This window comes from Vicugna pacos, chromosome X, assembly GCF_048564905.1.
Source record: "Vicugna pacos chromosome X, VicPac4, whole genome shotgun sequence".
NCBI lineage: Eukaryota > Metazoa > Chordata > Mammalia > Artiodactyla > Camelidae > Vicugna > Vicugna pacos.
Genome location: NC_133023.1, coordinates 55257397 through 55283423, shown reverse-complemented (window position 1 = coordinate 55283423; position 26027 = coordinate 55257397). Strand labels below are relative to the sequence as shown.

The 26027-nt window shown below is 43.0% G+C and overlaps 1 protein-coding gene across 1 annotated transcript; it reads right to left on the bottom strand.

Annotated features, from left to right (window-relative positions):
• Nucleotides 1-25179, bottom strand: GCNA (germ cell nuclear acidic peptidase). The gene is made up of 12 exons (XM_015250688.3): nucleotides 25137-25179; nucleotides 24448-24618; nucleotides 22634-22688; nucleotides 14981-15027; nucleotides 14540-14576; nucleotides 11411-11493; nucleotides 8559-8927; nucleotides 7412-7487; nucleotides 4011-4155; nucleotides 2417-2555; nucleotides 1017-1221; nucleotides 1-737 (listed from the first exon to the last, which is right to left on the bottom strand). The coding sequence occupies exons 1-12, from the start codon at nucleotides 25177-25179 to the stop codon at nucleotides 488-490; spliced, it is 1620 nt and encodes a 539-aa protein (XP_015106174.1). The 3' UTR covers nucleotides 1-487.
• Nucleotides 25180-26027: the final 848 nt, after the last annotated feature.

The following is a 26027-nucleotide window of genomic DNA, read 5'->3' as shown; positions in this document are numbered from 1 at the left end:
TGAACTGCAGAAAACATTTTATTTATTTATTTCTTATCTTGTGAACAGTTACATTGGCTCAGACGGCTTCATACAATATCAACTAATTTATGAAACACATTTGTCCTTTAATTCTAGGTAAGTATAACAGGCTACACCTGACAGCAGCCCTGCTTTTGAAGGACTGCCTTTAAAACTTGTTCTCTTTTCAGCATTAACTCTCACTCTCTCCACCTGCCACTCTCCAAAACTCATTCCTCTTCTGCATTTCATTCACTACCTTACAACTACAGCATCTAAGTAAGACCCAAGGTAGATACCAAGGGCTTCTGTGTAAGACTAAGGGCACAAAACAGTTAACCCTTGGTTAAGAACAATCATTTACTAACAACAGGAAGCTACTTTAAAAGGATTTAAACTCTAATATTCCTAACTTCGTCTAAGATCTCTTTCTAAAACTCCTGACCAATAGAGGACTCACCTCACACAAATACATTCTCAGAAAACCTCAAAGACCCAGCATTTTTTTTTTGGCAGCAAAATCCTTGCTGAGCTTTCGCATCACATCTCCATGACTTATTCCTTCTGTCTGCCTCTGAATGATCCTGTAATTCTCCTTCACATACTTGGCAAATGGTCTCACATGGGGCCGAATGGGGGTCCCATCCTTCCGAGTCTGTGGCAGCATGACCAGAGGGCCCCTGCACTGGGCACAGATGAAGCGGTCAGTGTTCAGGGATCGGGTGTAGCGGCCGATCCTAACAAGGAAACAGATACCACACAGCAAAGGAATCAGTCAGTGGACCTCAGCATCTCCTCTGAGGTACCAGCCTCGGGCCTGAAGCAAGACTTTTTCTGTGGGTTCTCAAAAAGCAGGGCACTGAGCAGAGAACAGAGAAGGTGGACATGAAAAGGAGTAGGGAAGTTTTACTGCTCAAGTCAGATAGCCATGCACTTACTGCTAACATCACTGAGGAGCCACTTGGAGGGCACAGGAAAACCATAATTGGGAAAAACTGTGAGGAGGAGGGTCTTACCTGGATTTGCACTTAGTACACTCATAAACAATCTTGTAGTTTATCTCATAGTTATGGCAACGAGTGACCTTGGGCAGCTCCGGGTGCACCATATTAGATTTTCGGGCATAATACTTCCAGGCATCACCATGGGAATCACGGATACCATCAAGTAGCCAGGAGGCTGCGTGGCATATCTCATGGATCAAAGTATCCCGGAGTCGGTCTTAGAAAAGGAGTAAAAAGAAATCATGAGTGCTTAAACTGACTCTTTTCTGGTCTGTTACCCAACCGCCCCGAGACTCTCCACCCCACCGGATGCAAAGTCATCTTATAATATTCCCAGGATTCTGAAAATGGAATTTCTACTTACTTCAGCCCAGTTTTGTTAATGACAGAAAGCCTCAGGTGAGCAAGTCTTTTCAGAACAGCTCTGATGTGCTCATCATGTTGTGGGACGTAGCTAGCAATAAATCCAGCTAAGACCCAGTCACCACCCTCCAGGAGCATAAGTGGACGGGGTGGGGAGCAATCATCATGACCATGGGATTTAGTCAGGAGAGGCTCCACGGATAAGCTGGGATCTGAGCTGGGCCCTTAACAGTTGACTGGATTTGCAAAATTAGGAAGGCCATTCTAGCTGTGGTGAAAAATGTGTGCAAAGGTTGGGGTCAGGAAGGCGTGTGGTCCATTTTGAAAGGCAACATGAAGAAAGTCTTGCTGGAGCACAGGTGGAGCAGTGAGGCAAGACCGGCCAGATGGAGGGGGCGCAAACCACGATGGCCCCCAAAGCCATGCTCCAGACATTGGCAAGTCCTAGGTTTCTGAGCCGGAACGCCATGCCGTGTTGTGCAGGAGACTGGATGGGGCAGGGAGAAGAGTGACGTAACGAGGGGCTGAAGCTAGGCAGAGGCAAAGACAGAGAAGGAATGATGATAACAGGCGAGTCATTATGAACATCTGGTGACTGGTGAGATCTAGGGGACCTTGAACCTCAGTTACCGAGAGAATGGAGATGTTGCCACTGGCAACAGGGAGCTGCAGAGAAAATGTGAGGCCTGGTAGAAATATGGACGAACTGGATGCTCAGTGGTGGTGAGACATCCAAGAATAATGTCCTCTAGTAGGGGAGGGTATAGCTCAGTGGTAGAGTGTATGCTTAGCATGCACGAGGTCCTGGGTTCAACCCCCAGTACATCCATTAAAAAAATTTTTTTAATAAATAAATAAGCCTAATTACCTCCCCACCACCAAAAAAAACAGAAAAGAATTTAAATAATAATGTCCTCTAAGTAACACACAGTAGGCTTGTCCACCCAGAAGCGACAGGAAAAGTTGTGACACAGGCTGCCAGGGAACACCAGCACCTAAGAGTAACTTCCCAGGTGCTGGGCCGGACTCTGCCAGCCTCCTACCATTACCTGCAGAGTCGCAGACTTTCAGAGAAATCTCAATCTTAGCATAACGCTGCCTCTTCGGGCGTCGAATCTGGCCAGTGTTGCATAAGCCAGCAGTTCTCAGCATCTTTTTATTCCAGCCGATATCAATTTTCTCCGGCAGCTGAACAAAAAGCCAACCAGTGCGAATCAGATAGCAGGTCTAAGAAGACCAGACAATATCCACTCAAGAGTTCTGCAGATCTAGGGCAGTAGGGGAGAGCTCCTGGGTTCAGTCCCCAGTACCTCCATTAAGGTAAATAAATATACCTAATTACCTTCCCTCCTCAAAAATAAATTTTTTTTAAAAAAGAGTTTTGCAAATCGAACATTCTAAGAAGAACACCTATGCTGGAGCCCAGGTAAAGACAAGGAATGGGCCGTCAGGCTGCAAGGGAGACGTGTGAGTACATGGGTGCTGGATCCGTGCTCCCTTGTGCGGAGCCAAAAGTCAAGAGTGACCAAGGAGAGCAGGACACGCCTGCTGAGGCAGGCGACAGAGCCCGTGCGCAAGCGTGCTGAGGCAAAACTACAAATGCAACTCAGAACGCTTAAGGTTCCGCTCATCAGTCATCTGATGTAACACCACTGTCATCAGGAAGGGCACCAAAGGCTGGGGGAAGCTTTAGAAAGATCTAAGAACTTTCCCTGCAGAAAGTTTTGTCACAGACAAAACTTCTTTTTTTGTTGTCTGTTTTTTCAGACAATAAAGTCAGAAAACCTAATGATCACAGGTCTCTCTGCCTCCAGATTCTCCCCCATCCCATCCATACCCTCATGCTACTCACAGAACACTTTCAACAGCTACTCCACGTCACATCACATTCCTGGGCAGGATGTGAGTTTTTTTTAATAACATTACTTTTGACAACTATTTGTACATGTATTCAAAGGTAACTTTCAACTCCCAGGCTCCATTACAAACTGGGGACGGAACCGCCCTATCAGGAAGTGAGCACAGTTGCCTACTGATTTCAAGTTAAGCTCCTCCAACCTGATTCCCAAGGCCCTCCATTAACCGGCCCCACGCTAGCTAACATGTACTGCTCACCACGTCACAGGCCCTATTCTAGGCACTTCAGGGGCATTCACCTACCCAGACCTGACAATAATTCTGTGAAGTAGTATATATGAGTATTGCACCCACTTTACAGATGAGCAAACAGGGGCAAAGAGGGGTTCTGGAACTTGTCCAAGGTCCCATAGCTCCTTCCTTCAACACGAACCTTCTCTTCCTGATAGTCGAGCGTCAACACTTGCCCTCTCCCCCACCACTGTTCTTCTCTCCCCTTACCCTCCTTCAACACCCAGAACAAGTCTCACTTTCTCCAAGCAATCCTATTCTCTTAACCACTCAGGGCCTCAGTGATTTCTCCCTCTACTGATCGCCCGTGGTAGTAACAGTCTAGACCATACCCTGTAACCACAAAACACTCTGTTTCTTTCCTGTCCGTAATGTCTCATCTCCCCAACTAAACTGGCACTTTTTGAAGGTAGGAAATATACAGTGAGCACATCTGCACACCTCCCAGCACCCAAGAGCACTGGGCATCCAATAAGTGCTTATTCAAGAGTCTACCTTTTTATCAAAGACAGAGCTGTTAAGCAGAGCGTAGATTCTCTGAACCAGTTCATCCTTATTTCGCTTGAACTTCTTGCCAGAATACTCCTTTAAATTCTCAAGGCCACGCAAGAAACATCCAGGTATTTTGCATTCAGAAGCCCTGCAAAGGCAAATTCAAATGAGTTTGGTAGAGCAAAATAAATCAATAGAAGAAACGGATACGAACAGGTCACGTCAAGAGAGACTGAGAAGACTGGCTGGTCCCTCTTCCTTCCAGCTCCTGCTATGAGGGCACTTCATCCAAGCCTTTTTCTCTTCAATTCTCACACACTGACAGAGATGCGAAGCCCGTGGTCCCAACCTCAACAGGACCGACCCGAGACCTGGATGTGCAGTCTCCATCTCTCTCCTCAGATGTAGTTCTGAGTTGACAACTGGCCGATGCAAATTTCCAACCAACTAACATGAGTCTGTCTCCAGCTGAATGTGTTTAATTGTCCAGCTTCTGTGAGAGCAGGCTGAAAGCCTCAGAGACATTTTAAAATCCATCTTTCGCCCTCACCCCATATTCAATTAGGCACAAAGACAGACCACTATCTTCTTCACATCATCTCTTCCAGCCAGCCCCTCCTCTCCATGAGCTGTCACCACCCTGGGTCAAGTTCCTGTCCTCCCCTTTAAGCCTGGTGACTATAGCATCCCTGTGTTCCTTACCTCCAGGCTCTTTTTCTTCTAACCAACCACAAACACACCCCCCTTCAGATTCTTTTTCCTACGCCCTGTTCCAGTGATGTCCCTCCCTGGCTTTCCACTGACTAGCCAAGCATTCAAGGCCCAGGTCAATCTGGTTCCAACCTCTATTTAGAGCTACCATTTCCACTCTGGCCGAAGTGGGCAACTCAAACGTTCGTTGACATGAACTGGGATTTACCACAGTTCATTCACACCTTGGCACAACCTATATGTCCATGGCCTAGAATGGCCACATCGCCACCTCTACTGAGAACAACCCTCTGTGTAGACTTCATCATTTACCAAGAACTTCCTTTGGTATCATCATATTTAATCTTCACAGTCGCCTGTTCCAATGATCTCCACTATGCAGGTGACAAAACTCAAGTTCAGAGGCGAAGTGACTTACCCAAAGTTCAGAGACACTGAATCTTCCTGACCCGGATTTCAGGGTCTTTCCCTTGCTGCCCTGTCTTTCAAGGCCTAATTCCACTGCACAAAGGATAGTGCTGAGCACACACACACACACACACACACACAAAACCTCACACTTGTAATAACTACTTATTTAAACTAAAGCATTTTTATCTCAGCTGGAACAATCCACAAGCTCAAAGAGATGAGCCCACAGAGCTGGCAGGATAAACCAGCAGCAAACACAGGGAAGTGTCTCTGACTTAACAGAACTCCCGAGACTGAGATTTTGCCAAGACGTTCATTAACCCTTAAGTCACAAAATAAACCCTGCATGAGGTGGCTGGGGTGGAGACAGGGAAAAAGCACCAGGCAAGACAAAGGCAGCTAAAGGAAGGGTCTTCATCCCCAAGCCCGATGAGAGTGACTAACATTTCTGCCTCCAATTACTTAGTTCTGAAAGCAAATTGGCATCAGAAAAGGTGACAGATAAAAAACTCGAACCACCCGCAGACCTCAGCAGACAGCATTACCCCTGTGTGTGTCTGTGCTCACGTCAAGTAGCTTGTGGCTTCACGAGCCTTCACTTCCACGCTGATGCTGCTTTACTGCAGGCTAAGCATCTCCACATCAGAGGAACCAACAAGACCCCAGATGGGTACATCAGACACTGTGACCAGCAAGCAGCCTGCACAGGAGCAGGGCTGAGCACAACAGGAAGCCTACACACTGAAACAGGAAGCAGCAAGGTGACGGTGAAGAGTCCAAACAGGCTAGCCTCCCTCAGGGGAGGCCGAGGACGATGACACAAAGGGGCAGCTTCTTCCTTCGCTTGTCATTCTCTGGCAGAGCAACCTGGCACCGACCCAAGACACGTGTCCCTAGAGGCAGAGCAGCTTAAATATGGATCTAGGAATCCAGGGAATAAGCTATGCTGAAAGGGGGCCCGTCTGAGAGAGAACATGCTGAACTGAAGAGAAATGCAGAAACAGCCTCTCTGCCCAGGTCCAAGCTTCTCTGTTGCCCTATGCCTGACATATCATTCTTCTCCCCTTAAGATGCATCTATTGCCCCAAAATACAGGTTTTAAAAAAAAGAAACATACAGTTCTTCAAATATATCCCTTCGCTTGTAAGAGAATTCAGATGTAAGTGTAAATTATTCCTGAATGCAAGTGAACACAAAGAAAGAGAATTATGCTCACTTATCATATTTTTAAGAGAAGAAGTGAGAAGCTTCTGAAATCTAAATGAGGAAATGTGTTAATTTTTTTTCCTCCCTTTGAGCATTAACGCGTCTTTGGTCTAAACGACCTGTTGTTTTCAGTATCAATATAATATATAACAATGTAATATCAGTATCAACATGATATATAACATACAGCTTAATAAAAATAAAAGGACTACAAGCAATCTATTTTACCCTAATGTTTAAGCTTTAAAGATTTGCAAGAATAAAGGGATAAATTGGGAGTTCGAGATTTGCAGATAGTAACTACTATATATATAAAATAAGTTCATACTGTATAGTACAGGGAACTATATTCAATATCTTGTAGTAACTTATGGTGAAAAAGAATATGAAAACGAATATATGTATGTCCATGTATGACTGAAGCACTGTGCTGTACACCAGAAATTGACACAACACTGTAAACTGACTATACTTCAATAAAAATATATATATATATACCAAAAAAAATGATTTGCAAGAATATATACACATAATAAGAGTAAAGGTCCATCCAAAGTACTAGAAAAATCTGGAAGGCAATCTGGACTGCCTGTCTCTGATCTCAATGGATGGGAACACGTCCTTTCTGTCTTCTCATCATTCCCACTGTGTTTGCTTTAGTTTGGTGGAAACTGGTGGCCATGAAGCTGTATCTAGCCTGGAAAGAAGGATCTTGTTTGATCATTGTTTAATCTGAATTTAAGGACAAAGGAAATCTCAAAGGCCAGAGCTGCTGTTGGAGGGCAAAAGGCTGCAGTCTTCCCCAGGATCTGTGGAGATCTGGGTGGAGCACTGACGTCGGCTCTGCTGGGGGAGAGGGTGGAGAGGGGTGCCAAGGCTCCTCCCCTACACCCCTCCTCCCCCCTCCTCTTCCCCCTCCTGCTGCTTCTGCCCTCCCAATTCAGGGATGGAAATCCTGTCCTCCCTCCCCTAGACTCCTTCATCCCCTTGAAGACCCGCCATGTGCCCAGGGGACAGCTTCACGAGTGACGACTGCATGGTCAATTCCTGTGCAGTCGAACATGACCGGTACCTACCCAGGGTTGCATTTTTCACTTTTTGCTGCACTTGGTTTCTTCTTGGAAGACCCACGTGTCTTCCGTCCTTCAACAACTGAAAAGATAATAGTTCATTTGTACCCAAAGGTAAACCCAGAAGAAGCATCCCCACCCAAGCCCAGAGCCACGCATATAACCCAAAATCTCTCTGAAGCGGGAGGAGTGCTCTTTGAGTCGGCATGAATGGTTTTAGCTATGTGAGCCACAGAGCTGCCAGCAGAGCAAGCAGGGGTAGGATTTTGTCCTGGGGACCGAGGACCATCATGAGGCTACACTAGAGGTTAGGCTGTGGAGGCAACTGAGGCTCGGGCAGTATAAGGACGGCTGAGGCTGGCACAGTGCATGCACTCGCCCCGAGGAAAGCTGCTTACGTCCCAGGCAGCAACTTCATCTCATCTGCAGGCCAAATCTGGCCACCTTTGTCCAGCACCCAAGCTGCTGGTTGCTCTAGCGAGAAATTCGCATATCAGTCATTAATGTCCTTTGTTTGTTTATTTTAAAAATGTATTAAACATCTATTTTATGCCAAGTACCATGCTAGACTCTGAGAGAGACTAAAAGATGAGTAAGAGCCCTCCAATCAAGAGGCTTACCATCTACTCGGAGGACAGATTCAGAAACATAATCTTTTAAGTTTATTTTAAATTTTTTTAATGGACCTCACGTATGCTAAGCATGCGCTCTACCACTGAGCTATTGCCCTCCCCACTCCAGAAACATATTTAAGACACTTGTGTAAGTTCTTTAGTAGTGATGGGGTCTAGGAACTTTGGGAACCCAGGAGGGAGGAGCAACCCTGCAGGCTTCCTACAGCAAGCGGCAATCGGGCTGGGTCCTAAGAAAAACGGGGTAAACTCAGAACAAAAAAGCACAGGGGGCGGGGAAGCACCGCAAATGATGGAATGGCAAATATGAAGACATAGGAGCATGAGGAATACATGGGCATCCTCCTCTATTCCCAGGAAGAGCCTTTTCACTGGGATGGCCGCCTCCCTTGGCCATTAGGAAGCCTGTCAAATACGGCAGAGGGTTAGTAGGCAGGACAAGCAGACCCGACAAGACAGACATATCCACAGGGCAAAGGGCACAGCAAGCGTGGCTGGCACACTTGGTTTGATTGGCTTACCAGGTTTCACGGATATATTCTTGCTTTTATTCTTCCTTTTCATTGGTTGTTCCACCACAGGCTCAGGCTTTTCATCAGTTGACAACTTGCTAATTGACAACGCTAGTTCAACGTCAGGATCATCAATTGGTGGTTGGTAGGGATCTTTCTTAAGATTCTGATGACCAACTTTATTAGATACTTTCCGTTGGAAGATAGCAATCTCATCCTTCTTTTGCTCATTTGAGGGAGTCTGGCCCTCATCACACGAATCATCTTCTATTATCACAGGGCCCTCCAAATCATCATCATCATCATCATCAATGATAATGGTTGGAAGCTTCTGGCATGGCTTCTCCTCAGTATCAGACCACACTTCCAGAATCTCATCTGAAATTCAAGAGACACAATCACAGATAAATACTCCCTCCACTGCCACCCGCCACACACTCAACTTCAGATTATTGAGCACAAATTAAACAAGCCAGGAACTGTGCTATAATGAACCATGGTTCAGAATCTGTTATTTTAGGCTGTTTTACCTCTATTGCTTTTTTTTTATTTTCCGTTGAATAGTGACAGATAAAATAGCAATCTAAACCCAGAGGCAATTTTCAAATCACATTCTCTAATTTGCCCAATAGAGGCGCTCAGTGGTTCCCACAGGTCTGACACTTGTATATGTTCACTGCGCCACAGCAAAATAAGAGAAATTAGAATAATAAAGTGGGGTGGAGGTTCCTATCTAGTTCAGTTTCTATCAAGCATTTAAAGGACTGTCCTTTATTTTGAGATTATGTCCTCACTTAAACTGCTGGTGCAGTTTTACTTTACTTTATGAAATTATGGTGGTAGATGGTAGCTGGAAGTTAGACAAATTAAAAATCATTAGACAAATTAAATTATCTTTCTTAGACATCGTTAGACAAATTAAAAATTGGCAACTCTATGTTAGCCACCAAAATTTCTTTTTTTAAATAGTCCGGAAATACGAAGGTCTCAGAGCCACCAATGTGAGTGAGGAGCTGAGTTCTGATGCCAGCACTGAGAGGCCCTGGGAACACTGGAAACACTGGGAACGTCCCCGCTCTCCCTGAGGACCCATCCGTCATCTGGAAGTGAGGGGCAGTGTGTCTAACACATGTGCTCTCTGGAATCTGCTCAGAGGTCAACTTCTATGTTTCTATGATCCTGGATGTAAAAAATATAAACCACAGTCTGGGCGAGTTGTGAAAATGTGATTTTTGATGTAAAAAGTCTTCATCCTAAAATTGCAGCTCTGGGATAGTACACTTTGAGTCTCATCTATTATTTAAATTAATTATCAAAGAACTTTAGAGATGCAATAAGGAAAGAGGAAGGAGTGGGTGTTCCTAGGGTAGAGAGTCACCCTTCCTAGAAGACTGAATGACTTCCAACCTGCAGCTGAAATTCTAAAAAGTAGGGATACACTGCTTTCAATGTATAAAAATGCCTTTGTACACTGACAAAGGTTGGAAGTGTGTGTTAAAGTTCCTTGGGCCTTCCTTTCTGGAAAATTACCTAAATTCATGACATTAACAAAAGAGATGGCATGTGCAGAATAGAGAAGAAACATACAAAAACAGTCCTGTCTGTTGGAGCCGACCTCAATCCACTCCTGGGATGGACACCACGGGTCAGAGAGGTAAGAGCAGCCTTAGTTGAAAGTTCATCCTCAAAAGCCTATGAATTAACACAACATTGCAAATCAACTATACTTCAATTTTTTTTAAAGGGAAGAAAAAAGGACTGGATCTTCTGTTCAAGGAGTCGGCAACCGGTGGCAGATGGTGACAAATTGCCTTCTGGTTCTGTCGCTCATGCCCCTACTTCAAAGCTACCGCCCTGAGGGCTCCCTTTGCATTTCAGTAGCTTGTCATATCACACCCCCTCCTCTGCACCTGGACCTTCGTCCTGCTCAGGCAATCCACTCAGAGAGGAGGGGAAAAAGAAATTAGAGGGGATAGGTGGTGAAACAGTAGGAGACAAGGGTTCCAAGCCTCCCTTCCTTTCCCCGCTCTGATATCCCAGGGTAACTAGGAGAGTCTGGACAACAGTAGCTAGGGGGTAGTTATCAAAGAAGTAGCTGGTATGTTAAGGGTGTCAGTACTTGAAGTAGCAGGTGCCTGTGTATCATGCCCTATCCCAGGTACTAAGCAAACACAGCAATAAAATACTGTCCCTGATGCTCAAGAAGCCCCTAGTTTCCCGACATCTCACACCCACTGTGCAGGTTCTGAAACGCGAATAAAATTCTGCACCTCCTAAAAGGTGAAGAGGACCTCTGAATCCAAAGAGGCGACGAGCTGCTATGGGAAACAGGTTCTAAGGAAAACAGGAAACTCGAGAAAATATAAAGGGAGTAGCGAAAGGCAAAGACAAACAGCTATACAGACAAAGCAAGGATTCCCCTGAGAAGCTGGTCCTCAAGCATCACACATCCGAGTCTCTATCAGGCTGGAAAGAATGAGCCCCTGCCTCTTCCCCTTCCTTGTCATCCCCATATCCAGAGAAGGAGGGCGAGAGCGGGAGCAGGAGGAGCAGAGTAGCCTTCAAGCTGCTCAGTCTGAGTTCTGCTCTGGGGATGGAATGCTAGGCAGGTAAGAGCTCTACTGAGGGGGATGCCCGAGATCTAAGGCAGCAATAACAGTCGCTGCTGTGTTAGGACATGTACCAAGGGGTGTGGGAATCCAGCCATATCCCCCATCCAGCCCATATGAGGGGAAAAGGGTGGCGCTCACTACTCAGTGATTCAGAACAGAATGATTGCTGACTCTCATCCTGAAATGACTATGTGTGGTGAGGTTGCACCGCACGGCTCAGCTACTTCTTGAAGTTAATGGTTTACTTGCCTTTATTATTTATTCCAGATAGCTTCACCTTCTTCTTCTTACGGAAGCACTCATCATCAGAGTCTGAGTCAATCACCACGTAGCTGAGTGATGAGACAGGGAAAAGCAAAAGAGAAGAATGAATGCAACATCCTTCTTTTCCAGGCATCTTCTACCTTTTCTACAATGAGCATGATTACTGTGGCATGATTACTGTGACATGATTTGTCGGTTTGTTTCCCGCAGTAACCCTGCTCCCCTTCTCTGGAACTACTCAGTCGTTATTCCTGATTTTCCAATGTTCCCATCTTTTTATGAAATCTTTTCATCTCAATCCTTTCAAAAGGAGGTTATCTGTCAAGTACTGAGAGTGAAATGGACTATTAGAGGGTATGTGTTCAAATAGTTTTGGTGCTGCAAGGGGCAGGGAGAATGGATGAGGGAAATGCTTAGTTAACTGCTGTTTCTCTTTATCCACATTGAGATCTCGCTGCCTGAGAAGGGGAGAGGGCCACAGATGCAGAGAGGCAGCCTCGGCAGGAGGTTCCTCCTGGGTATCACTCTTTGCAGCCCGAAGCCAGCATCACCCTCTCTAGTTGATGGACTCCTCTGGAGGGAGCCCAAATCAGCAGCACCCCTGTGCCACCCAGGATGCTGGAGGTGAGCACCCCTTGGGGATCCTTGTTATTAACTGGCCCAGGTATATGGGTCAGAGGTTCCAGAAAGTTGAAATTTACCACCTTTCTGTATTTTCCAAACAGTGTATGATAAGAGTAATATACCTTTACGATGAAAGAGAAAACTCCTTAAAACACTGCTGGAGAGGGGTGGGGGTATAGCTTAGTGGTAGAGCGCATGCTGGTCCTGTGCTTAATCCCCAGTGCATCCATTAAGGGAGGAAGAAAAAGATAAAAATAATCGTATGTGTTTTTCTTTTAACTTTAAAAAAAAACCCGCTGAAGGACTTCTCTGCACCTGTTCCAAAAACAAATCCATTCATCTCTTTCCACCATATTTACTGCTTTTAAGCTGCCACGTTGACAGGCCTTTGCTATCCTGTTGAGCATTCATTCCATTCTTAAAATTCTGTTTTCTTGATTTCTAGGATACTGTTTTTCTCTCTCATCTTTATATTCACTTCTTCTCACACACTTCTCTTTCTCAAGTCATTCCCAGGATTTATGCCAGAGTTCACACCAATCCAATTAGTTCCTAAGGACTGGGTAAACATTATCCATCCGCCAGCCCAACTTCACTTCTGACTTCTAGCTCCACAGTGCCAGCCTCCTTACCTAGATATCCTGTGGGTAGGGCTGATTTTCAGTCAGCCCTCACAGGTGTAGCCTCACCAACTGTTTATTGATTGTGTCTGTTCCAACCAGTGAGACAGCCATCCCGACTGATCCCTGTCTGTATCTACTGGTTGTTAAATGTTTTGAATGCCAGCCCTTGCCTATAGGTCCCTCAGTTTCAGCACGTCCAAAATGGAGCTCATCACCTTCCTCCCCAAATCCACCCTTCCTACAACATCCCATATATATAGAAGTCACTGGGACTGGACCAATATCTGTGGGCACTCCTGGCAGACCCCTTGAAATGGATTTTCTTTACATATGTGTTCAACATCTTATCTAGTGGAGGCAGGAAGAAACCAATCTTTCTATTTATTTTTTTAATGGAGGTACTGGAGATTGAACCAGGACCTTGTGCATACTAAGCATGTGCTCTACCACTGAGCTATACCCACCCACCCCAATCTATTTAAAAAGTGGATACTTTTAGGGGCAAGGGTATAGCTCAGTGGTAGAGAGCATGCCTAGCATGCACAAGGTCCTGGGTTCAATCCCCAGTACCTCCATTAAATAAATAAATAAACCTAATTACCTCCCCCCAGTTAAAATATAATTGGATACTTCTAAATTTATTATCAAACAAGGACTTTATAATATGTAATATTGTAAACCAGAATATTTCTAAGGATCCATGACATGCCATTTAAATGTAAATGACAATCATGGAAATATTCTGCATCTTTGACTGTGGTGATGGTTACACTACCATTTATACATTTGTCAAAATTCATCAAACTGTATACCTAAAAAGGGCGAATTTTTCTGTATGTAAATCACATCTCAATAAACCTAACTTCAAAAGTATAAATAACAAAATTGATCATTTCCAACAAACAGCTTTATACAATGCATTATTTGGTTCTAGAATTTCAGCTGACTACAACTGCTGACTTTCATTCACACATTGGTGTAAGGCTTGGTGGCTTACATGTTGCAAAAGTAATCCACAGAGATAAATCAGCTATCTAAAAAAACATTTTCCCACTGGACAGCACTATTTTGCCTTCCGGAGGGAGTAGGAATGACCAATTAAAATTTCTACAGTAATTCAAGCAGTGTGGAAACCACAGTTATTTTGGATTTATTCCAGTAATTTTTTAGCACCTTCTGTAGTTGGTACCTGGGTAACACCTGTTCAACTAGCTCTGGCAAGAGGAGACAGCTCCTAAATAGGAAAAGTAGTAAATCATGCTGACAGATAGGTCCCACAGAGGATTTTAACTACTGGGCTTAACAGTTGGATTTTCCTATGACAAGTGATTTGAGTAGAGAATTGATTTGATCAAAGCAGTGTCTCAGGAGACTAATCTGGAAGTAGGGTATAGACTGGATCAGAGGAGGAAGAAGTCAGAGTGAGGAGCCCACTTAAAAAGCTCTTATACAAATACAAGAGTAAAAACTGATAAGGGCCTTAGTAGGGGAGACCGGAAGTTAAGGGACGGTTCTGAGAGACATTTTGAAGGAGAAACTGACAAGTTAGTTAATGGGCCAGGGATAAGGGATCTAATATTTTGAAACTGGTTGTGAGATCACACACCCATTATGACCCTGACCATGATATTCAAAGGAAATGTGATATTTATGATTGCTTTTTTTTTGGTACAGGGGGAGTAATTAGGTTTATCTATTTATTTACTTTTAATGGAGGTACTGGGAATTGAACCCAGGACCTCAACCATGCTAAGCATGCGCTCTACCACTGAGCTATACACTTCCCTGTGAGGTTTATTCTTAAATCTTCTTACCCAGAACATCATTTCTTTAAAAAAAGTCAAATTTCACTAATTCTCCTACTCACCTGACGTCCCCTTTCTGCACATTCATTCCAATCGCAACTAAATCAGAGGAAGAAAGAGGGCATCATAAAGCATTTGAAGCACAATAAAATCTGGTTACCCATGTCTTTAATTCTCTCAAATCCAAATCCCTAACTTAGAGCTAGTTAAAATTTTACGGTGGATTCTTACATCTCCCATGAGAAACAGAGAGGAAATAAAAGTAAGGAGAGTGAGAATGAAAAAAGTAAAGGAAGCAAACTTGAAAAGAAGCCCAGAGAACTTCCTCTGCTCCTAACAGTAGGGAAATAAACTTCATTTCACCAATCTAGAGAGCCCTAGAGAAGACAAACCTACGACAGCTTACACCGAATGTCCCAAATCACATTTTAGTCATCTCTACAAAGATGTGGTTAAATTCCACTTTAAACTGTAAATTGCTGCTTTGAGTGGACTCTACTTACTGGTATCAGGTTCTTCATCACTGCTTGAATCCACAGTAATAATATAACTGCAAAATAAAACACACTGTTTTAAAGGAAAGCTACTATAACACCAGAAGCAAACAAAGTCAAAAAATCTCAAGCGAAGAGAACCACAAGAGTTTCCGAAATGCAAAATGGTTTCAAAGGCTAATGAAATGAAGAGCACAATAGGGGAGGTAAAGGCAAATTAAAAGCAGTAAGCTGCTTAAGTCACTACTGCACGATCCAAGATAGCAGAAGGAATATCTTTAGCTATCAGTGAGAAGCCTGTTTTCTGCCAAGTGATCTATTTCTAGTTAAAGATATGAAGGTGAATTCTGAGAAAGACACAACAGGGGAAAGTACTTGAGGATGTGGACATTACAGTTAAAAATCAAAAGGGTTGGGAAAGGGTATATAGCTCAGCGGTAGAGTGTGTGCCTAGCATGCAGGAGGTCCTGCGTTCAATCCCTAGTGCCTCCATTAAAACAAAACAAACAAAAAAAAACCTAAAAAAAAATCAAAAGGGCAAAAGAGCAAGGGGGACACCTTTTGGGGCTTCACTGCTTGAAGAGGGTCTACCTATCAGGACTGCTATCGGTAAACGCTTCAGCAAATGCTGAAGTCCATTTCTTGCGGGAGCAAACAAAACCTAACTTCAAAGCTGCAACTGCTCCCTGCAGTGAACATGGTGTTGGGCCCCTTGCTTCTCCGCCTCACAATGTGACAGAGGCCCCAGCACTCATTCTTCCCTGCCCTGGCGGCAGGCCGCCTGGCCTGTTGTTACAGCCTTGCAGTACAGACAGCCCTCTGGATGCGAGGGTTCCACGTCTGCAGATTCAATCAACCTCAGACGGAAAATATTCAGGTAAAAAATGCCAGAAAGTTCCAAAAAGCAAAACTTGAATTTGCTGCTTGATGACAATTATTTGCATAGCATTTACATTGTGTTGGGTGTTATAAGTCATCTAGAGGTGATTTAAAGTATACGGGAGACAAGGACCTACTGTATAGCACAGAGAACTATATTCAATACCTTGTAATGTGGCCTATAATGAAAAAGAATTCAAAAAGAATATATATGTAAAACTGAATCACTATGCTGTACATCAGAAATTAACACAATATTGCAAACCAATAAAAAATAAAAATTTTAAAAAATAAGGACCAAAAAAGAAAATATGGGAGGATGTGTATGGGTTATATGCAAATACTACACTTAATATATGAGACTTGAGCATCCAAGGATTTTGGTGTCTAAGAGGGATCCTGGAGCCAATATACTACAGATATTGGGGACTGAGGGACAACTGTACTGAGGTGACACCAAAGCACATTCCAGCTAGGGATCCTTCAGCTCACCAGAGAGCAGCGGACATCCCATCATCAGCCATTCATGATGATTTGAAGAGATCCAAAATCCAACTTAGAGGAGTCACGCTGCAATAAGCATCACTTCTGTGCTGGAGCCTGGCTCTATTCTAGAACCTACCTATAGGTAATCTTTTCTTTTTTTTGAAGGGGGATGATTAGGTTTAATTTTTTGGTTTTTTTGGAGGTACTGGGGATCGAACCCAGGACCTCATGTGCGCTAGGCACATGCTCTACCACTGAGCTATACCCACCCTCTCATAGGCAATCTTATCATGAATTATTGTGACACAGAGCTAACAGAGGAAACCAAAGTGCTAAAGAAAATGGGCATAATAGCCATAAGGTTTTGCATATATTTACATAGTTTTACATATTTATAAGTTTTATGTATTTTTATAAGGTTTTACATATAAAAAGTTAGCCTTAACCACATCTTGTGGACTTTTTAATTTTAGCCTTGAGGTTGATTACTGGACTGATCATATACCTTCTATATACAATCTTTCAAGACACATGCTGGCTCATCCTCTTGATTAAATTTCCTATTTATTGATTGATCATTGGACATATTGGACTTATTCACTACTAGGCTTCAAGTTGGTTTTTTTTTTCATCAAGAAAAAATTCTTGCTGGGTGTAAGGTTTCTCAGGTATGGGTCAAAATGTGACCTTGGTTATCTTGAAACCTATTATCAATACATAGCACTATACAGAAACTAAAACGTGATCCAATCTTCATCTACCTTTTTAGATACACACTGATTTTTAGAGGTCAGGCAAAAGGAATTAGGGATCGGAAACATGACACAAACAGTGACACAACAGAGTTGTACTCTAATCCCTAAAGAGAAAATATATGCACCTAGGAAGAGCCATTTGGCTTACCTAGAACTTATGAAAAGACTATAAGAAATCATATTAGAAGGCTTTGAAGATACAAAGAAAAACCCCCAAAAACTTTAAAGAACCCAAAGAGCCCCCTTTAAAACTGAAGCCATAAACCATAGAGATTGTGTATGCTTTTATATGACCATAAGAAAAGATATAAAAGAACCAGTACCAAATTATTAATAATTATTACCTAAAAAGAATGGGTGTGTACCTGTGAGGGCGGACTTTCACTTTTTACTTTAGATGTTTCTATATTTTAAAAAATACTTTATTATTGTATTATTTAATAATTTTATTTTGGCAGAGGGAGGTAATTAGGTTTGTTTATTTTCAGGGGAGGTGCTAGGAATTGAACCCAGGACCCCCTGCATGCTAAGCATACAGCTCTACCACTTAAACTATGCCTCCCCCCTTCCCCGTATTGTTTATTTTTACCATGGGCCTGTGTTCTCCTGGTAATTTTTGAAACTTAATAAATCTTGCTAAAAAAAGACTAGTCAGTGGGCATCAGAGGGGACTAATTAGGCTTTGATCACTCAATGAAAATCAGTCCCCCAGCCCTTGCATTATGTCTCTCAGCAGCATTTCTGCTGCAAACTGCCAAAACTTCCTTCACCCGGTTAATGTCCTTGTCTCATAAGTCACTGGGAAAACAGAGGCAATCAGACAGGAACTCCCTCTTCCTCCCACCAACAAATCTATAGACCTATCTCTAACTACACTAATGATTTTTATCATTAACAGGGAATGTGGCATCCTTACCTCTATCTAAGGCCACGCCTTCCCTTAGACTTTGGATCTCATCCCCCTTCTCCTGGATCTTATTCCTGCCATTTTCCATACTGTGCTGCATTACTGTCCTCTCCTGGATCATTCATTCTACTATCCCGACTCCCCACATTCCCCAGTTTTATATTTCTAGTCTCGAACTCTCCACCAAACGCCAACTATCTACATGACATCTTGGACACGCAGTATTTAAGACATAACACGGCCAGACCTACTGTATAACACAGAGAACTATATTCAATTTCTTGTAATAACATATAATGGGAAAGAATCTGAAAAGAAAAAATATATATATATGTATAACTGAATCACTTTGCTGTACACCTGAAACTAATATTGTAAATCAACTACACTTCAATAAAAAATTTAACACAGGTTTATTTCCTCCCTCCATCCTGTTTCTCTAGTCTTACCCATCTCAGTCCATGGCACCAATATCCAACCAGTAACACAAACCAAAAATTTAGGAGTCATTCTTGCTTTTGCTCTTTCTCTCACATCTCACATCCAATCCCTCAGCAAGACCTGTGGGCCCTACTTCTAAGGTATATTTCATACAATCTGAGATATTATCATATGTACCTCTAAGAAAGGGAAAAACACTACCAAATGATTATATGCTCTCCTCCATATGATGCAGCCCAATCTCAGAAATGTTAAAATGTGGGGGGAAGTCTTTGGATGGAACTATAATATATCCTATATTCATCCAAATCTCTCCAGCTTCACTACCACCACCCTAATCTAAAGCACCATCACTTCTCACCTAGACTTCTATGAATCAAACCCTTGGCCTCAGTTGTAAAAGAACCGTTTAGCTCATATGGCTTTTGTGAAAATGAAACAAGATCTACAGGATCATGTACTTTGCCCCCATCACAGCACTTATCACACTACACTGTTGTTGCCTGTTTACATGTTTCTATCTCCCATCATCCCAGACAGTAAGCTAAGGAAGGATTTGGAAGTGTATCTGTTTCATACTGCTCAGTACAAAGTCAGTATTCAATAAATAAACGAACGCTCCTCAAAAAATAGTTCGGGTGGGGGAGGGTATAGCTCAAGTGGTAGAGCAGATGCTTAGCATGAAGGAGGTCCTGAGTGCAATCCCCAGTACCTCCATCAAAAATTAAAATTAAAACTAATAATAAATAGACCCAATGACCAACCCCTCAGAAAATGAAATTTCAAATAGTTCCCCTTTTATTATCTTCCATCCTCCTACCTACACTCCCATAGAACCTCATTTTTTAAGAATTTTTGCTTATCAGATCTAAGTAATATTTTTCTCCACTTAAAAAATTAAATACAGTAATATGCCCATCTATGTGGAGGTTTGAGGTACAGCCAGCCCAAAGTAAAAACAAACAACAATATCATATTGTCTGCATTAATGGAAATACACTGCCCAGACACTGAGACACAATGGTCCTGACTTGCGGCAAGGGCAGGTGGGGAGACTAGCAGGTCGCTGTCCAGCCTCAAGGAAGATCTCCAACCAGAAGTCTGGCATCTGGTCTTTGCATCTGTAGCTTCAAGAATTCAGGTTTCTCAATTCTTCATCAAATGCTAGTGGAATGACTCCTGTTAACCAAGTTTGCAAGGGGCTGACTAATAAACCAGAATGCCTGCTTACTTCTCGTGAGAACTAACGCCAACCATGTGCCCCAGGCAGTCCCTCTTTGGAGCAAGTGACAGGGTCACAGAGGGAGCTCGGACTTTACTTATCTTGTGTTTTTGACCACACACACATTACTTTGATTCTTTAGCTGAATGTTGCAACTAGCATCTTTGTGCGTTTAATTACTTTCGTAAATTGGATTTTCCTAGGAGTCAAATTACTCAATCAAAAGTATGACCAACTTTATAGTTCTTGGTATATTTGCTTAATTGTTTCCAAAGGGTTGTACCACTTCACAACGTCGGACGTATTACTATAAATAGGATTAAATATTTTAAATTTGCTAATTTAAGACGCAAATAATTTTAATTAGCATTTATTTTTATTACTTAAGATGTATGTTTTCCAAATGTTTGCTGCATTCTTTTGCTAATGCCCCCCATTTTAATGACTATCATGAAATAATGTTTACTAGACAGTTTTTGTGACTGATAAAACACACTGAAAAGGAGTAAGGAAGAGGAACACTCTGCCCCTGTTCTTCCAACAGTCCCACTCCCCAGAGATAAACGTTTCTTATTTATGCTTCTAGAAAGTTCTTAAGCATAAGCACGTATCAGCACAAGTCAAGTGCACAAAGCTTTTTTTTTTAATAAGTAGTATTATACTATATGGATTGTTCTGCAGTTTTTCACTTTATATATCTTAGTATTTCCATTATCAATACATATAGCTCATCACTTTTTTTGATGAACCATAATTTATTCAACTACCAAATCCAATTTAAACTCCTTCCAAATTTGTGCTATTTCAAACAATGCTGCAGTGAACATCCCTGTATGCATTTCTCTGTGCACTAGTAATTAAGTCATACATATCCTTCATTCACAGAACTGAACTAAGACCAAAACAGCCTGTACATGTCTGTACGTGACCCCATGAGCATGAGTTAGGGGGAGAAGGGGCATGAAAGAAGGGGGAAAAGAGTCAAGAGAATAAGAGTGAACTAAAAAAAGAGCATGTAAGATACAACCACACTGGTTATCTGGTAAATCACTAAGTAGGTGGTGTCATTCAACAAATACGTTATTTTCTGAAGGAATAAAGATTTCTAGTCATTAAACAAAAACTAAATAATCAAATGTTCTTTATCAGGAATTCTAAATATGCCTTTCTGATACCATCTTTGTGTGTCATTATTTTTACCCTGAAAGTTTTAACTAATTGAAGTGATGGTTCAAAATAAATTTTAGGAAACTTAGGATAGCATTGATTCTGTTCCTATAGCAGAATCTCAATAGAATATTTTCCCCAAGACTCATATGAATTTAATCTGCTTTTTTTAGACGTTGTTAGCCTCCATTTAAATTGACAGTACAAGCATATACTCTTCGGTAGCATTTTTTGTTCTTCGTACAAACTGAAGTGATTTTAATAAGGCGTAGTCATATTAAATGGTCACCTTCTACTCTGTTTTAAAAATCTAGTTTTTTGACCATTTTGACTTTTTAAATGCATGGCATCTTTACCCAGTGCACTGAAGGTCTATTATATTGGGAGAACTGTTAGGGAGACAATGAAACTTGTGATTGTAAGTCACCTATTTGATTAAAAAACATTGCAAATAATGCATGTTGTTATTTATATAAAATCATAAAGAGAAAAAAAAAAGATACAACCACACTGATGCACTTAAGTATATGTGAGTATATGTATACAGAAATTAACTAAAATTTTTCTAAAAATGAAAGTCCTAGTAGTGGAATTAGTGGATCAAAGGACATGAACATTTTAAATTTTGCTACTGCCTGGTAACCCTCCAAAAAGGTTGCACCAATTTATAGTCCCACCATGACTGTGAGAATTCCCTACAAGTTCAACAACTCTGGGTATCATCAAAATTGTTTTAATCTTTGTCAATTTCATGTTTGAAAAATGGTATCTCATTTAAAGTTCTTTTATTTCTTTAAATATAAGTGATATAAGTCTATGAGCCATTTGGTTTTTTTCCTCTGAGAACTACCTTCTAAAAACTTCTCCCCATTTTCTGTTTAGCCTTTTTTAAGTTGATTTGTAAAAGTTCTTTGTAGACTAAGGAAAATAGCCTTTTATCATAAATCATATAAATATTTTTCCAGTTTGTTGTCATTTTTATGCTTTTGCTAGATACTAAATTTAGAAAGACCTTCCCTACTCCAAAATTACTGGAAACAAAATCCATCTATATTTTCTAGCATTTTAATGGTTTCTTTTTTTTTTTAAATATTTTATCTATGTGTAATTTATTTTGGTATAAGGAGTGATGAGGTAAGAATCTAATTCTTATTGTTTTCCAAATGGTCGGCCATCTTCAAATCATTTGTTAATGAATCCATCTCTTCTTCACTTATTTGAAATGTCATTTTTTTTATCATGAACTAAATTTTCATATGTATCTGGGCCCATTTCCAGACTCTGTTCTATGGTTTCTACTTTCTCCCATAGCCTACATTTATCTGTATGCTAATCCTACCTGTGAAGGAGGGGGAAAGAGCACTGCTTCAGGAGGGTGGAGCCTTAGAGGAGCTAAGACAACTATCTTAAAATACCTCCTTATCATGGGGAAGAAAAATATTTCACCTGTGTACCTCTAGAGGGCAGTACTGCAAACAATGGGATGCAAGTAACTTAGGGACAGGTTTGAAGTGCCTCAAAATGAAGAACTTCCCAGAAATTGCACATACTCAACAGTGCATTGTGTTGCTTCATGGAGGTCTATACTTCTAGCCACCAAAAGAGCTGTTACATGAAGGATTCGTGCACTGGATAGGTGGCTGGACTTCTATGATTCTAAGATCCCTTTTTATAATTCTCATTTTATTACTAACCAAGCTATATATTCTGTAGATGCTGCAGGAAATAAACATATACTTTTTGAGAAAGTCATTTTGCCAACAAAGTAGGACTGAACTAAGAGAAGACAATTTTTCAAATCTTACCAATCATCATCCAGGATCTTCAAACGACCAGCCTTTACTTCGGACATGTCCGTGTCTGTAGTCAGGACAAGGATATACTTTTTAAAGAAAATCAGAACCACTTAGACATTTGTACATCCTTTATTTACCTTTGAGCAGCTTCTTCATTCTAAAGCAAAAACTTTTCTCTATGAAATGAGAAGTATTTAAATGCGTTTACTGCAGCCTTTTCCTGGATAGAGAAAACTAGAGATGGGGTGTACCACCCCCTCTTCCACCTTTCCCCACTGAGGTTCTTTGTAGATCAGTCAGAAAGCCCAAAGCACATGGCAGACCCTGATGTTAAATAACCTCAACTGCCACCTGTGATAAAGACGTGCAAGGAAGACCATCATTCGTTTATTAGCCCCCAGAGAAAATTTCTTCCCATTTTTAGGCTTTAGTGCGCACTATTCAGTCCCTAACCCAATGCTCTTTTGCCCGCAAATGTATTCCCACACCACCCACACACATCACATCACCACCGGCCCTGCCCTCTCCCCACATCTTCCTTCCCCCTACTTTCGCCTCACACCCCAAGAAAGTCTTCCATCCATCCCCCTATTCCCCCTGAGGATAAGGTCTTCCTTCCCACACGTCTCCATCTTCCTACTCCCATCTTCTGCCCCAGCCAGTCTTGCACCAATCAGGCCTCACTCTGCTCTTCACCACATCGGGCCCTCTACCTTCCCCACTCCCCGACCTTCCCCCTCCCCTCCCCTCCCGCACCCCCTCCTCAACTTCCCCCCCACCCCTCCCCTCCCCCCACCCCTCCCAAGCCTCCCCCCACCCCCCCTCCCCCGGGCCCCCCCGCCCCCACCTCCCCCCACTACCACCCCTCCCCTCGGCCTCCACCCCCCCACTTCCACTCCTCCACCCCTCTCCTCACTTCCTCCCCTCCCCCCACCTTTCCCTCTTCCCCGCTTCTACCCCACATCCCTAACCAGTCTTGGATCAATCAAGCCTAGACTCCCCCCTCCCACCATTCCAGCCAATCTTGCACAAATCAGGCCTCGATACCTCCGCTCACCCACTCCACGCCTCTACCCCCTTGTTCCTGCCTCCACTCCCCAGGTCTTACACCAACAGGCCCAGACCCCTCTCCCCCCACCGTGCCAGCCTTACACCATGAGGTCTAGACTTCTCCGCCATTTCACCTCAGACCACCCCCCGTCAGTTTTGTACCTCAACTCTCTTCACTCATCCCCACATCTTCCCACCCCCACGCCCCAGGAAATCTTACACGAACAGACCTAGATCCCCCCTCCGCTCCCTCACTCCTCCATCTCACCTCTGGCCACCCCAAGCCAGTCTTGAACCAATGAGGTCCCAACTCCTCCACTCATCTTTCCCCTTCACGCTCGCCTCTCACCCCTTTATCAAGCATTGACCTCCCCCCACACACACTCCTAACTGGCCCTACACCTGCCCCTACTTCCACACCCTATTCCAACCTCAATCAGCCACCCAGCCTCCCACCACTCAGGCCTAGGCACCCCCCCTCAGCAACTGCACGCCACCTCCCAGGCCTCTACTCCCTCATGCTCCAACTGGTATCTCTGGCCCCCATTCCGCATCTTTGTTTTATTGGCGTTAGTATCACAAATACACACACACAAATTCCTTCTTCTAAAAGCTTTAAGTGGAAACAGGCAAAATATTTGGCCAAAATCTCAGTCTCGGGGTTCACGGACAATCAATGTCCAGGGCTTATAGCGGTCCTGACTTTAATTAAGTCGGCTCCACTAAGATGTGCTTCCAGCTTGTTCCCGCTTCAGTACCCTCCCGTCACCTACCTGCTTCTGCAGCCTCTGGCCTGGCCGATCTGCTGCTCGCCTCAGACTGGGAGTCTAAGGCGTGCGAGGTCCCGAGCGACTGTGGGAGACGCCCGGGCGCGCGTCCTTTTATAGAGCCCGGGCTCGGCGGGAGGTCGTAACTGACGTACTCCCGCTCTCCGGGGAACCCACCTATCACAGCATTGTCACCAGGCAAATTCAAACCTCGCGGCTATGAACTTGGCGCCCACTCACGGTGCTTCCGGAGTCAGGTCTATCACATCCACGAGGTGTCGCTTATGTGGCCCGAGAAACGCCATTTCACGGAGAGCACAAGGCCCCAAGCACATTTCTGTAGTTTGGCGATCCCTAAATTTACTTCTGGGGTGACAGGGAAAAACCAAGCTGAATCCTCCCAAATCAAGTTGCATCCTTGTGAGGACTTGGATAAGTGTGCCCCCGTTCTTTGCTTGAACTGCCCAAACCTCTCAATCCGTGTGCCTACCCTGCAAACTCCGCGGGGCAGGGGATGGGGGTGGGGCACACCCCTAGATAAGAGCAAGGCAGCAAGCCGAAAATGCCTGGCAACAAAGTACGACGTGTGCCTCCAGAATCCTCCTAACCCTGGTGATAAAGAGGAGTTAGTTACTTGATGCTTTTTGGCACTCGCTCCAGACACACCAAGAAAAACATAAACGGGGAAAGCAAACGCTTTCTAGATCGTGCCCGTTTCTCCAGCGAAAACCGATACATCTCGTAATTTAAGCATCTGGCCTACGGAATACAAACAAAATGCCCCTGCACTTAAAAATATTAACAATATTGAGTTTATTTTAGGCTAGGCACTGTTCCAAGTGTTTTATGTGGATTTAATCCTTATGACACTTAAAAACATTAGGCAATATTAAGCACTCTTGTTTTACAGAGATCACACGGCTAGAAAGTGGCAGAGAGCTGGAATTCAAATTCTGGCAGCACCAGTCTTAAGCACCAAACTGCCGAGTCGAAAGGGAATTATATAAAAAGGGCTTGTCATTATAACCTCATCTCTTACAACAAACTTGCAAGTTTACCTCTACAAGCCTCTTTCATAAAAATGGGTGTTACATAACTGTGTGCCTCAGAGGTTTGGACAAAGAATCTGAACATTAGCTGTAGTTAATATTAAGAGGCACGTGCTTCAAGTAAAGAGTGGGTTTAGGATTGGAATCAAATCATGTAAGTCACACAAGTTTATTCAAGGTTGTATGAGCAACTCCTTTACACTTTATATAAAGGCAGGAGCCAGAAGCAGACTGGAAAAAACTGATGCAGATTCCTAATAATTGGAAAGAAGGGGATGGGATAAGAACTGATTTATGACTAGTTTACTTCCAAGAAACAAACACCTTTCTCCCCTCATCTTTCAAGAAACAAACACTAACCTCCATTAGGGCTTTGAGGGCCACAATTCACAGAAACTTCAGAGGTAAATTACCTGAAATTTTACTGAAAAAAATTTTTCATTTATAGCTCTGAGAAAACAGACAGCTGAACAGCCTGTTCTGATCCCTAATGCACTGATGTCCTCCTCCCTCATACCTGTGGCTCTGTTCAATCAC

Coding starts and splice junctions, on each gene's coding strand:
- GCNA (XM_015250688.3), bottom strand. CDS start 25,179: ATGTATCGGTTTTCGCTGGAGAAACGGGCACGATCTAGAAAGC. Junction 7,488..8,558: donor GAATATATCCGTGAAACCTG/GTAAGCCAATCA, acceptor TTATCTTTTCAG/TTGTTGAAGGACGGAAGACA. Junction 738..1,016: donor TGTACTAAGTGCAAATCCAG/GTAAGACCCTCC, acceptor TTTCCTTGTTAG/GATCGGCCGCTACACCCGAT.